Raw genomic sequence first — 12,929 nt, 5'->3', positions numbered from 1 at the left:
TTGTCCAGGCTGGAATGCTGTGGTGCAATCTTGGCTTACTGCAACCTCCACCTCCCTGGTTCAAGTGATTCTCATGCCTCAGCCTGAGGAGTAGCTGGGATTACAGGTGTGTGCCACCATGCCCAGCTAATTTTTGTATTTTTAGTAGAGATGGGGTTTTACATGTTAGCCAGGCTGGTCTCGAACTCCTGATCTCAGGTGATCCTCCTGCCTTGGCCTCCGGAAGTGCTGGGAGCCACTGCACCCAGCCTTTAATAGTATTTTTTTTTTTTTTTTAAGACAGGGTTTTGCACTTGTTGCCCAGGCTGCAGTGCAATGGTGTGATCTTGGCTCACTGCAACCTCTGCCTCCAGAGTCTTGCAACAGCAAGACCCTCTTTCAAGAAAAGAAAAAAGAAAAAGAAACATGTATCTCTAAACCTAATGGCATTTAAATTATTGCAGAGCACAGTAAAAGATGGAACACCAACATAACACTGTTACCAATAAGTCAGGCTAAATTTTGGTCATCCCAAACAACGTGAATAAAAACAAGAGATATAAATAGCACCGGGAGTGAAAAAGACACAAATTCAAACGTGGAGATTATCAAAAGACAAGAAAATACTATGTACAATCTATCCCAGTAAAACAAAACCCAACTAAATTGAACTATGTTGTACAACAGGGGTTGGCAAGTTCTTTCTGTAAAGATGAGACAGTAAATATTTTGGGCTTTGCAGACCATAGAGTCTGTGACAACCACTCAACTCTGCCACTGTAGCACCAGAGCAGCCACAGACAACAGGTAAATGCAAACAAATGGATGTGACTATATTCCATAACACTGCATATGCAAAACCAGGCAATGGGCCAGATTTCACCTGCAGACTGTAGTTTTCCAAACTCTGCTTTATCAAATGTAATTTACCAAAATAGGCTCACAGAAGAATAGAAGGTCCTACAGTATAACAGCAGAAACTCTGAAAGGGTCTCCCAAGATTTATCCCTCCAAAACACACCAGGCATATAAAAATACAAAAGCCAGGCACAGCAGCACACGCCTGTAGTCCTGAGGCAGGAGGACTGCTTGAGCCAAAAAGTTCAAGTCAGGCGTGGGCAACATGGTAAGGCCCCAACTCCTGAATGAACGAATGAAATGAAATAACATAACATAACATAACATAACATAACACAACATAACATAAAATGCACCAGGCTCAGATAACAGGGGGTGTGTGTACATGGGTGTGTATCCTCAAGAAACATGTAATATTAATCTTACCTAAACTGTCCCAGGACAAGAGGTATTGGTTCAAAAGACTAGATGGAATCAAATCTCAGCTCTGCAACTTACTAGTTATATGACCATGGGCAAGGCACTTAACCACACTGCCTCCGCTGACTCACATCTCAAATGTTTTGGTCTCAAGGTCCTTTATACTCTGAAACACTGAGAACTTCAAAAGGTTTCATTTGTGGGTGTTGTATATACATTTACCATAATAAAAGTTTAAACAAATATTTTAAGTGAGTTAAAAATAAATTTATTACATATGAACATAGATACATTTTTTAAAAATTATTGCATTTTCCAAAACAAAATTAGTGAGAAGCATGGCACTGTTTTCTGTAAGTCTCTTTAACATCTGGCTTAACAGAAGGCAGGTGGATTATCACATATGCACCTGCATCCAATTTGTTGTGATATCCCACACTGTGTCACCTCCGGAAAACTCCACTATATACTCATAATAAAAGTGAAACAGGCATATAAAGTCTTCCTGTTATTATGAAAATTGATTTGACCTCATAGATCTCATGAAAGAGTTTCGAGGAGCCTCCTAGGGATCCCGTCCTCAGATAAACTTCGAGAACCACTGCTACAGGATATGCACACACGGGATGCAACTCAATTTATGGTTCTGAAGTTAAAAAAAGTTTGGATTAAAAATATGGATTTAAGATTCAACACACAGGTGAGAAAACAGTTGTAGGAGAAGAAATGACAAAACCTCAAGAATGGGTTTAAGCAGCAGACAGAAGGAGCGAAGTAAAGGCAAGAACAAGTTCTGTCAGTGATGGGAGGGAAACCGTTCATTTTAGGTAATGGCTTAACTATCTATGCAGTTACTCAAGCAGGAATTTCTTCCTCAATTTTTCCCTACCCCCCTGTACCTAGTCAGTCAACAGGCCCAACAGATTACCTCCTTGATAAAATTCAAATGCATCCTGTGTCTCCAAAGCCACTCCTGTGATTTAGGCCCTCAACAATTTACTCTTACAAAAACCTCCTAATGGGACTGCCAGCCTGGCTCAAGTCTTGATCCCTGCCCCAACCACTTTCCCCAAATCTATCATCTATCTGCCCCAAATTATCTATACCATAAAACCACTTTTGGAACTCCTTTCTAAACTCCTTGGCATGGCCCCTCTCTACCTTTTTCCAGATTCATATCCTGCTATGTCCACACTCATTGCATTCTCTTCTACCACACCAAATACCTGCAATTCCCCAAAAGGTATCACGCTCTTTCATGCTATTTCTTTTGCCCAAAATGCCTTGATACCTTTCTTGCAAATATTTTTGTCCATTTTGCCTAGGAAACAACTAATCTCCCCCACCCCCAGATTGGGCGTATCTTAGAAGCATGTTATGTTATGACAACCAGATTGCCCTCCTCTATTCTGATGAAACTCTTACATATCCCTTATAATGCAGTCAATGTGCTCTGTAAGTGTTGGTTTCTTATTTCTCCTTCACTTTATCACTAGCATTTCCTGAACCAAGCAAAGCAAACGCTGGTTGAATAAATAATCCAGGAATTGTCAGGCACACACAATGTGACTGGATCTATACAAAATAAGATAGAACAATACTGAGGATTAAACACTGTGGAATATCAACATTCCAGAGGTGGAATAATGAAGAACCAGTAAACAAAAGAGAAAGAATGATCAAGAGAAAGAGTAAGAATGATGGTCACTGGTTAGTATGCTGCTGAATGCATCAATAGTTTTAAATAAATCTCTGCTCTAAAAAACGCCTACAGCCAGCATGGAGAGAGCAGGACAAGTCGAGCCATTGAGATCATTAATGTGAGAAGGTTCTCTAATTAGCCGTGAGATTGCACTGGTCCATAATATCAGAAAAAGATTTTAATGGAAAGGAATTTCATTTCGCTAGGATAAAACATATAATCTAGTAAAGAATTCTATTTTTAGGTTTTTTTTTTTTTTTTTTGGTCATACTGTGACGCCACCCATCTATTTCACAGTTTTAAAGAAACGGGAAAAAATTTTAACTGGTCCAAAAATGAACAAGTTTAACTTTTAAGAATGGAAAAATTATCTATTCAAATAATTCACCCTACATTTTCCAAGTTTGTGTTCCAAATCAGGACCCCCCACTTTGTGAAACAATGAAATCAACCAATAAGACAAAGAAATTAATTTTTGCTATGCTTTGCTATTCTACAAGCTTTCTTGATATTTCTTATATAAAAACATATTCTGTAAGTCTAAAACTTTTAAAAAATAGCTTCTTAATTGAAAAAAATAGATAGCAATTGTCTTACATTCACATGAAAACCTAAGAATAGACAATATAAGCAAAGTTCTAAATATACCAAGTTCTAAGTTTGTAATACCATTTTAATTAATGCTTCTTTAAATGTCTAAAATGCTTTACGTCACCTTAATACACTGATTTCAGAAAATATTTAAGGAACTTCACTTTGACTATCTACAAGTTTAACAGCAAGAATTTAAATGTGGACCAGCCAACAATCATCTTTGAATACTACCAATCCCCAAAACATCAATTTCCATGCCTTAATACCTGAAGCCCTTATGTTACTCCTATCCATCAAAGTCTACTATTTAACTTTGTATAATAGTTTTCATATTGGCTACATTGTAAATCTTCTAAAATACTGGTGGAAATACAGTACACAAAATGCTGCTTTAATACTTGATGTCACTTTAACAGACTGGAGCACTAAGTTGACCTCTAGAAAATATAACTTAGTGAATACCTATAAAATATGAAGTGCTTTTTAATACTTCTCTTGGCAAACTTTAACTTTACCTAAAATTACTATTTCTATATGTGTCATTATATAGGAAAACAAAAAACCATCAGCTTAAGCTCCTAGAAGACAAGATGGAGTGTACCAATGAAAGCTCTTCAGTTAGAAAATGTTATTCTCAAATAAGAGCAACAACATAGGATTTCCTTAAATATCTTTCATTGTAATTAAGAAATTTTTTTTTTTTTTTTTTGAGACGGAGTCTCGCTCTGTTGCCCAGGCTGGAGTGCAGTGGCACGATCTCGGCTCACTGCCAGCTCTGCCTCCCAGGTTCACGCCATTCTCCTGCGTCAGCCTCCAGAGTAGCTGGGACTACAGGTGCCTGCCACCACGCGGCTAATATTTTGTGTTTTTAGTAGAGACGGGGTTTCACCATGTTAGCCAGAATGGTCTGGATCTCCTGACCTTGTGATCCGCCCACCTCGGCCTCCCAAAGTGCTGGGATTACAGGCATGAGCCACCTCGCCCGGCTAAGAAAATTTCTTTTTACCTTTTCAAATGAGATTAGGCATTATCACCAAGACAAAAAGGTGTACTCAAACAATTCACTAACAAATCAAGAAGGGTTTTTAAAAATCACAAGACGAACTTTCTACCGCTCAAACAGTCAGGTTAACTCTGAATGCCTGATGCTTAAAAAATCCTTAAAGTACCAACTGTTCAAATATTTTTAAAAGTGTCATCTACAGATTTTTTAACAAGAATTCTTTAAAATATTATAGGCAAGTATTTTACATTCTTAGGAGCCAGAAAATAAAAGCCTTATAGATAGAAGTTAATATATAACCTAGCATATTTAAAATTTAACTGTTTATCAGGCAACATCACATATTTTTCTTCTCTATTGTTAATTTCTAATATCTAATTGTATTCTCTTTAATCTTAAACTCTGAAATCAATGATTCTAGCTGTTCCACTAAAATACTAAGGTAGCTTTCAATAATTTTTCACATGAAAGAATCTGCCTAATCCTCAGAGGGAGAGCAAACAAGTTTGGGTGCAATCAGTTCTTCCAGCTTTCCTGAACAGCAGCAGCATTATCACAATGGGACACAGATTTTCAAAAGTCACAAACCTGATGAAACTTCAAAGTAGATTAGAAAATTCTCTACATCAAGAAAATTCCAAAGAAAGGTGTTTCCAACTTCTGTTGCTTTCCCACTCTGCAGCTTTCAGGAGAAAATGGAGGAAAAGCATAGTGTCATTTTACTGCTCTGAAAGTACTGCTTGCCAGCTTCTTCCAACCTGTATTTGAGGCCCAATAACTTGAATTCTATCTCATTATATTTTAAGGGATTGCAAGGGACAGAGAAGTAGCTGAACAATGCAAAGTGCAGTTCTATTCAATGAAAATGAGTTCATAAATTAAACTTATTTAAAACATAGCCAAACACTGTACTCTATAAAAAATCCTCTTCTTGCTCATTAATAAGCATACTGGATGATTTATAACATACTTCCTCTGTATAATATACATTCCTTGTCCAGTACTAACTTCGGTCAGTTGTGGAATGCTAAGGGGCACAGAGGGGAAGTCTAGTTTTTAAGGTGATACATGTAAGATGTAGTGTTAGAATTTCTTTTTTTTTTTTTTTTTGAGACGGAGTCTCGCTCTGTTGCCCAGGCTGGAGTGCAGTGGCTGGATCTTGGCTCACTGCAAGCTCCATCTCCCAGGTTAACGCCATTCTCCTGCCTCAGCCTCCCCAGTAGCTGGGACTACAGGCGCCCACCACCTCGCCCAGCTAGTTTTTTTGTATTTTTTAGTAGAGACAGGGTTTCACCGGGTTAGCCAGGATGGTCTCGATCTCCTGACCTCGTGATCCGCCCGTCTCAGCCTCCCAAAGTGCTGGGATTACAGGCTTGAGCCACCGCGCCTGGCCTAGAATTTCTGTTGTAGTACGTGGCTGCAGCTTTAAGTGCTAGTGGCTGATCTGGAAATACTAAATGTTTGCCAATCCATTAACTTTTGCCAATTCTTAGCAAGTTATTTGAATTAAATGGCTAAAAACTAAGATTTAAAAACTGATACCAAATATAACTGTATATATATTTTACACAAGCAAGTCTTAATATTTCTGTTGAAAAGTTCCTAAGAAAAAAATGCAAAACAGCAAGGTATCTTAATCAGGTAAAAATTAGATACCAAATTTAAAACAAATATTAAATTGAAATGACTTATTTATTTATTTATTTTTTGAGACGGAGTCTCGCTCTGTCACCCAGTCTGGAGTGCAGTGACCGGATCTCAGCTCACTGCAAGCTCCGCCTCCCGGGTTTACGCCATTCTCCTGCCTCAGCCTCCCGAGTAGCTGGGACTATAGGCGCCCGCCACCTCGCCCGGCTAATTTTTTGTATTTTTTAGTAGAGACGGGGTTTCACCAGGTTAGCCAGGATGGTCTCGATCTCCTGACCTCGTGATCCGCCCGTCTCGGCCTCCCAAAGTGCTGGGATTACAGGCTTGAGCCACTGCGCCCGGCCTGAAATGACTTAGTTTTTTTTTTTTTTTTTTTTTTTTTTTTTTTTTTTTTGAGGCGGAGTCTCGCTCTGTCGCCCGGACTGGAGTGCAGTGGCCGGATCTCAGCTCACTGCAAGCTCCGCCTCCCGGGTTTACGCCATTCTCCTGCCTCAGCCTCCCGAGTAGCTGGGACTACAGGCTCCCGCCACCTCGCCCGGCTAGTTTTTTGTATTTTTTAGTAGAGACGGGGTTTCACCGTGTTAGCCAGGAAGGTCTCGATCTCCTGACCTCGTGATCCACCCGTCTCGGCCTCCCAAAGTGCTGGGATTACAGGCTTGAGCCACCGCGCCCGGCCTATGACTTAGTTTTAATTCACTTCAGAAATGCCAGAAAATCAGGAAGTATATATTTTCCTGAGCCTCAGGGAAGCACCTAGCTCTGCTTCCTCAAGGGACTCTATCATCTTCTTCTTCTTTTTTTTTGAGATGGGAGTACCGTTGAGTCACCCAGGCTGGAGTGCAATGGCGCGTTATCGGCTCGCTGCAGCCTCTGCCTCCTGGGTTCAAGCGATTCTCGAGCCTCGGACCTCCTGAGTAGCTAGGACTACAGCCGCGAGCCACCAAGCCCAGCTAATTTTTTTTATTTTTAGTAGACATGGGGTTTCACCATGTTGGCCAGGCTGGTCTCCAACTCCTGACCTCAAGGGATCCACCCACCTCTGCCTCCCAAAGTGTTGGGATCATAGGCGTGAGTCACTGCGGCCAGCAGGACTCTATCTTCTACCCACACTAACCACCTTAAATTACCAACACAAAGAGAAACTCAGCTGATTTGTCTTGATACACTCCTCCAGGTCAAGATCATTGAGTAATATCTTTCCCAGAGCTTTTTCACTAATGAAATTCCAGATGAAATGGCCCAATTACAAAAATTCTGCTCTTCAACAAAATGAGCAAGTTATGTCTGTTGTAAAGCACAGAATCTTCTTTCTGAGATGGAGGATATTCACAATGTGCTATTTTCAAAATCTTTGGTTAATGGAGTCTTGCCCAAATATGTAATTCGGAAAACTGTGATGATCAAAAGTCTCTTTCCCAGGTTCAGGCACACCTTTTTCTTTTTCTCTTTTTTTTTTTGGGACAGACGGAGTCTTGCTCTGTTGCCCAGGCTGGAGTACAGTGCCACAATCTTGGCTCACTGCAAGCTCCGCCTCCTGGTTCACGCCATTCTCCTGCTTCAGCCTCCTGAGTAGCTGGGACTACAGGTGCCCACCACCACGCCCGAATAATTTTTTGTATTTTTAGTAGAGATGGGGTTTCACTGTGTTAGCCAGGATGGTCTCAATCTCCTGACCTTATGATCTGCCTGCCTGGGCCTCCCAAAGTGCTGGGATTACAGGCGTGAGCCACCATGCCTGACCCAGACACCTTTTAAAAGAAAAAAATTCAGACTGCCTATTAATCTCTCCTCCATTAACATAAAAGTACAGAATGGCCCTCTTCAAATTTGCTTATTTGAACTGTTTAGAAGCAAAAGATTCTTCAGTCTTACACTTACTAATCAGAATCCATATATTCAAAAACAAGTATCACATGGGGTTCTCATGTCTAAGTAAGTCTGGAAAACGGTTCTGGAAGACACTGTGGCAACCTCTAGAGAGCTTCAGCTTCCATTTGTGACTCAAAATTTAAAAATAAGAAAAAACATAAACATAATACCTGAACATTCAAGTATAAGTTAGTTCCCACTGAGTTTTTAATTCCCTAAAGTTATATAATAAAGGAACTGTCATTAAATCACTGAAGATATTAATTAGTTAAGAAATACAGAATGGTTAGTTGATTTTTTAAATTAGGAAAAAAGTCCCAAATATACAGTATAAAAATAAAGTTCAGCTAAATTAAACAATACTGGCCAGGCGCGGTGGCTCACACCTGTAATCCCAGCACTTTGGGAGGTCCAGGAGGGTGGATCACAAGGTCAGGAGATCAAGACCATCCTGACTAACACGGTGAAACCCCATCTCTACTAAAAATACAAAAAAAAAATTAGCCAGGCACAGTGGTGGGTGTCTGTAGTCCCAGCTACTCAGAAGGCTGAGGCAGGAGAATGGCGTGAACCCAGGAGGTGGAGCTTGCAGTGAGCCGAGATCGCGCCACTGCACTCCAGCCTGGGCAAAAGAGCGAGACTCCATCTTAAAACAAAACAAAACAAAAATACTATAAAATGCTACAGATTTTAAAAGCTTTTACAAAACATGGGCAAACTATTTTCTAAATCTGGAAAAATGGTATGTTTTCTCAGCATAGAAATTAGTCAAGAACTCTAAAAATAAAAAATTAATACATTTGATAAAATAGAGAAAACACTGATGTGTATTTTTTCAAGTGTGTATATTCCAATTTAAAAGGGAAACTGGAAAATACTTGTTCTTTAGAATAAATTAAAGGGATCCATTCTGTTCCTTCCCAACCCTCCTCACCTCAACTTTCCCTAACCTAAGGAAAGATATGTTTTAGTTTAAGGATACTAAATCTAATGCAGAGAAGCATTCAACACACTAGCGTTTAGGACTGAAGTCTAAGCTAATAGTATAAATGTGATTTAATTGTGCTTTCCTCCTTCTGAACATGTATTTGCATCTTCAGTGTATGTATTCCTGATAGGGTGCCTGGGATTAGGCAAAATTTAGATATTCTTGCCTCGTACCTCATCCTCAGAATGACTTCATATATACGATATGGTCCATGTGGGAAATAGTTGCATCAAATACATCTGATGAAATGCTAATGCGCTTACTATAGAAAGAGCTCATGTAAATTGTTAATGAAAACTCTAGGCCCAAAAACTACACAGGCAAATAATAAGGATGGGCAATTCATAAAAAGAAAAAAGCGTGGCCAGGCACGGTGGCTCACACCTGTAATCCCAGCACTTTGGGAGGCTGAGGCAGTTAGATCACTTGAGGTCAGGAGTTTAAGACCAGCCTGGTCAACATACTGAAATCCCATCTCTACTAAAAGTACAAAAATCAGCTGGGCATGGTGACAGGCACCTGTAATCCCAGCTACTCAGGAGGCTGAGGCAAGAGAATCACTTGAACCTGGGAGGTGGAGGTTGCAGTGAGTCGAGGTCTCGCCATTGCACTCTAGCCTGGGCGACAGAGTGAGACTACATCTCAAAAAAAGCAAAAAAAAAGGATAAAAAGAAAAAAGTACAAGTGATTATGCATGGTAAATACATACAAGTCAAAGAAAACACACCAATTTTGGCCCACCAAATTTATGAAGCTGATAGATCCATCCTCATGTTTTAAGACATATTCCTTGCACTGCACTGTGATTCACCTTTGTTGGGCTGGGTTCTACTTTAATGGGAAGAAAAAGCAAATCACTTCTGGGTGTGGAGGAACCCTGAATTAACTGGAGAAACTGCTAGCACGTCATTTCAAGCGGCTGAAAGGCTGCTAGGATATTGCAAAACCACAGTGGTGGATATTAAAATTTACCAAGTATCAGCTAGATGCCAGGCAATGTATCTGTTATCTCTTAATTTTCATCATGATTCCATAAATTTGAAATATTCTTCCCATTTTACAGATGAGGCAAATACAGTTCAGAAAGCTATTCATGCTCAAACGTCTACTAAATGGCAGAGGTGAAACTTAAAACCCAATCTGACCCCCAAACAAGTGTTCCTTCTAGTATATATTATTTTCATCTTAATTATAAGGGCAAAAACAAACTCTCTAAAAATAAAGGGCTAACTACAGATTAACCACTTTAAAAATTATTTCACAGCCATTAAACTAATTTTTTTCATATCTACTTCCTGTTTCCTTTGTCCTGCAGATCAGTCTCATCAGACATGTGAAGGTATAAAATCTTTCATTTCTACCAAATTTAACAGTTTATTAGTATTTAAAAGCAACAAATCTACATTTGTTAGAAATAATCCTTGCCTAAAGCCAAAAGGGGTCTCCTTAGCATTCTTCATAGCCTCCCTGAGTACCTAAGTCTAGACTTACATGTATAAATCTATGGAAATCATTTTCCCTTCACAATAGGAGGAAAGAAAAAATGGTGACTTTGTTACATGATCTACCTAAAAATAATCATTTTATGAACTATTTCCCATGAAAGTGGAAGGCCATTTTTTTTTCATCCTGCTAGTACAGAGCTACAAATCTTATTTGTTACATAGCTTAAAGACATCTTCCACAGGAAGAAAAACACCTGCCATTAGTAAATTCTTAATCGGTATGAACCTACGCTTCTATTTTAAAGAGGTTAGTGTACATGTGCCTTCTAAATATCTCATAAAAAACTACTGCAGCACATTTAGAATCCTGGTATTATTACTTAATACCACCCAACAACACAAAAATCATGTCTACTACGTAGACTGTGGAGAAAAACAGTGAACTAAGCCCCAATTCTAACAGCAGAACCACTCAACCTGTGTGATGGAAACAGGCTACGGAGAAATGGGTGACTAGACTCGACTCTCTGGGATTGCCATCTTCACCTGTGAGTGGCCTCTTCTGTTTACCCTAATGGCCTCACAAGTATCATCTTCTCTGTGTATCATCAGGTTATGTGCTTGAAGTTACAAACTACTTGAGCCTCAGTTTTCTCCTCTGAGAATCTAGGCAGTACAGTAACCCCTATGAAGCCATCAAAGTTCCTGAAATTCGTTATAATAGAAGGCCTTGTAATTGGGAAACTTAAAGTCTTACGGATTCCCACAAAAATTAAAACTCGAACTACCATACAACTCAGCAATTCCTCTTCTAGGTATACAGTAGTCCCCCCTCCTTTTCCAAGATTTCACTTTCCAAAGTCTTACTTACCCCATGGTCAGCCACAGTACAAAAATAGGTGAGAACAGTACAATAAGATATTTTTGAGAGAGGGACCAAAATCTGATAACTATTACAATATATCATTATAATTGTTCTGTTTTATTATTTTATTATTAGTTGTTGTTAATCTCTTAATATACCTAATTTATAAATTAAACTTTATCATAGGCATGTTGTATAGGAAAAAGCATATTATTAATAGTATATATAGTATATATGAGGTTCAGTACTATCTGAGGTTTCAAGCATCCACTGGAGTCTTGGAACGGATTCTCTATGGATACGGGGGGATTGCTATATACCCAAAGGAAATTAAATCAGCACCATGTAGAAATATCTGTACTCCCATGTTCATGCCAGCATTATTCACAATGGCCAAGATATGGAAACAACCTATGGATGAATAAAGATGAATAAAGAAATTGTAGGCCGGGCGCGGTGGCTCAAGTCTGTACTCCCAGTACTTTGGGAGGCTGAGGTGGGTGGATCATTTGAGGTCAGGAGTTCGAGACCAGCCTGGTCAACATGGTGAAACTGTGTCTCTACTAAAAATACAAAAATTAGGTGTGGTGGTACATGCCTATAATCCCAGCTACCCAGGAGGCTGAGGCACAAGAATCATTTGAACCCAGGAAGTGGAGGTTGCAGTGAGCGCAGATCATGCCACTGCACTCCAGCCTGGGTGACAGAGCAACACTCTGCCAAAAAAAAAAAAAAAAAAGAAAGAAAGAAAGAAAAGAAGAAATTGTGGCAAATATACACAAAGGAATTATTCGGCCTTTAAACAGGAGAGCCTGCCATTTGCCACAACATGGATGAACCTGGAAGACATTATGCTGAGTGATGTAAACCAGAGAGAGAAATAAAAATACTGCCAAGATCTCACTTACAAGTGGAATCTTAAAAAAAAAAAAAAAAAAAAAAAAAAAGTCAAATACACAGAAAGAGAGAGCAGAATAGTGGTTACGGAGGGTAGACATAGGTCAAAGGGTACAAAGTTGCAGTTATGTGGGTAAGTCTAGGTATCTGATGTATAGTTAATAATATTGTATTATATATTGGAAATTTGCTGACAGTAGATTTTAGGCACTTCTACCAAAAAAACAGGGTAACTGTGAGGTGATGAGTATATTCATTTGCTTGACTGTAGTATTCATTTCACATGCATATGCATGCCAAAACATTATGTTGCACACCTTAAATATATATAATAAGATCTTATGGAGAAAATGGAGTGATAAGTTCAGATCACAGGTAAATGATAAAGGCCTTTAATCATACATTTACCTTTACTAAAATGAAGATGAGAATGGAAGTGCAGTGGGAACAGGAACTTGGGGGTTGTTTTGTTCGTGCTTATTACCAGTGACCATAACATTGCATAAAACAGGGTCGGCAAACAGTTAAGTATTTCATGAATTATGAATGAAGGAAATAATGTCACTTTATGAAACCTGAGTTTAGAATAATGGATTATTACATAAGTATTTTTTGTTTCCTTTGTTTCTCAAGACGACCTCATGAGATAGTGAAACATGGAT

The 12,929-nt window shown here is 39.1% G+C and overlaps 1 protein-coding gene across 10 annotated transcripts in view; it reads right to left on the bottom strand.

Annotated features, from left to right (window-relative positions):
• TNRC6A (trinucleotide repeat containing adaptor 6A) overlaps positions 1 to 12,929 on the bottom strand; it is a 101,496-nt gene that overhangs the window by 54,588 nt on the left and 33,979 nt on the right. For 6 of the 10 annotated variants that reach the window (XM_030925138.1, XM_030925129.1, XM_030925132.1 and 3 more), the window contains one exon: positions 5,145 to 5,238. The exons of the other annotated variants lie outside the window; for them this stretch is intronic. In XM_030925138.1, the coding sequence (XP_030780998.1) occupies positions 5,145 to 5,238 (94 nt within the window). The remainder of the gene's footprint in view (positions 1 to 5,144; positions 5,239 to 12,929) is intronic. 10 annotated transcript variants of the gene reach the window in all.

This window comes from Rhinopithecus roxellana, chromosome 20 (genome assembly GCF_007565055.1).
Source record: "Rhinopithecus roxellana isolate Shanxi Qingling chromosome 20, ASM756505v1, whole genome shotgun sequence".
In the NCBI taxonomy this organism is placed as follows: Eukaryota; Metazoa; Chordata; class Mammalia; order Primates; family Cercopithecidae; genus Rhinopithecus; species Rhinopithecus roxellana.
This window is presented reverse-complemented; position numbering and strand designations above follow the sequence as displayed.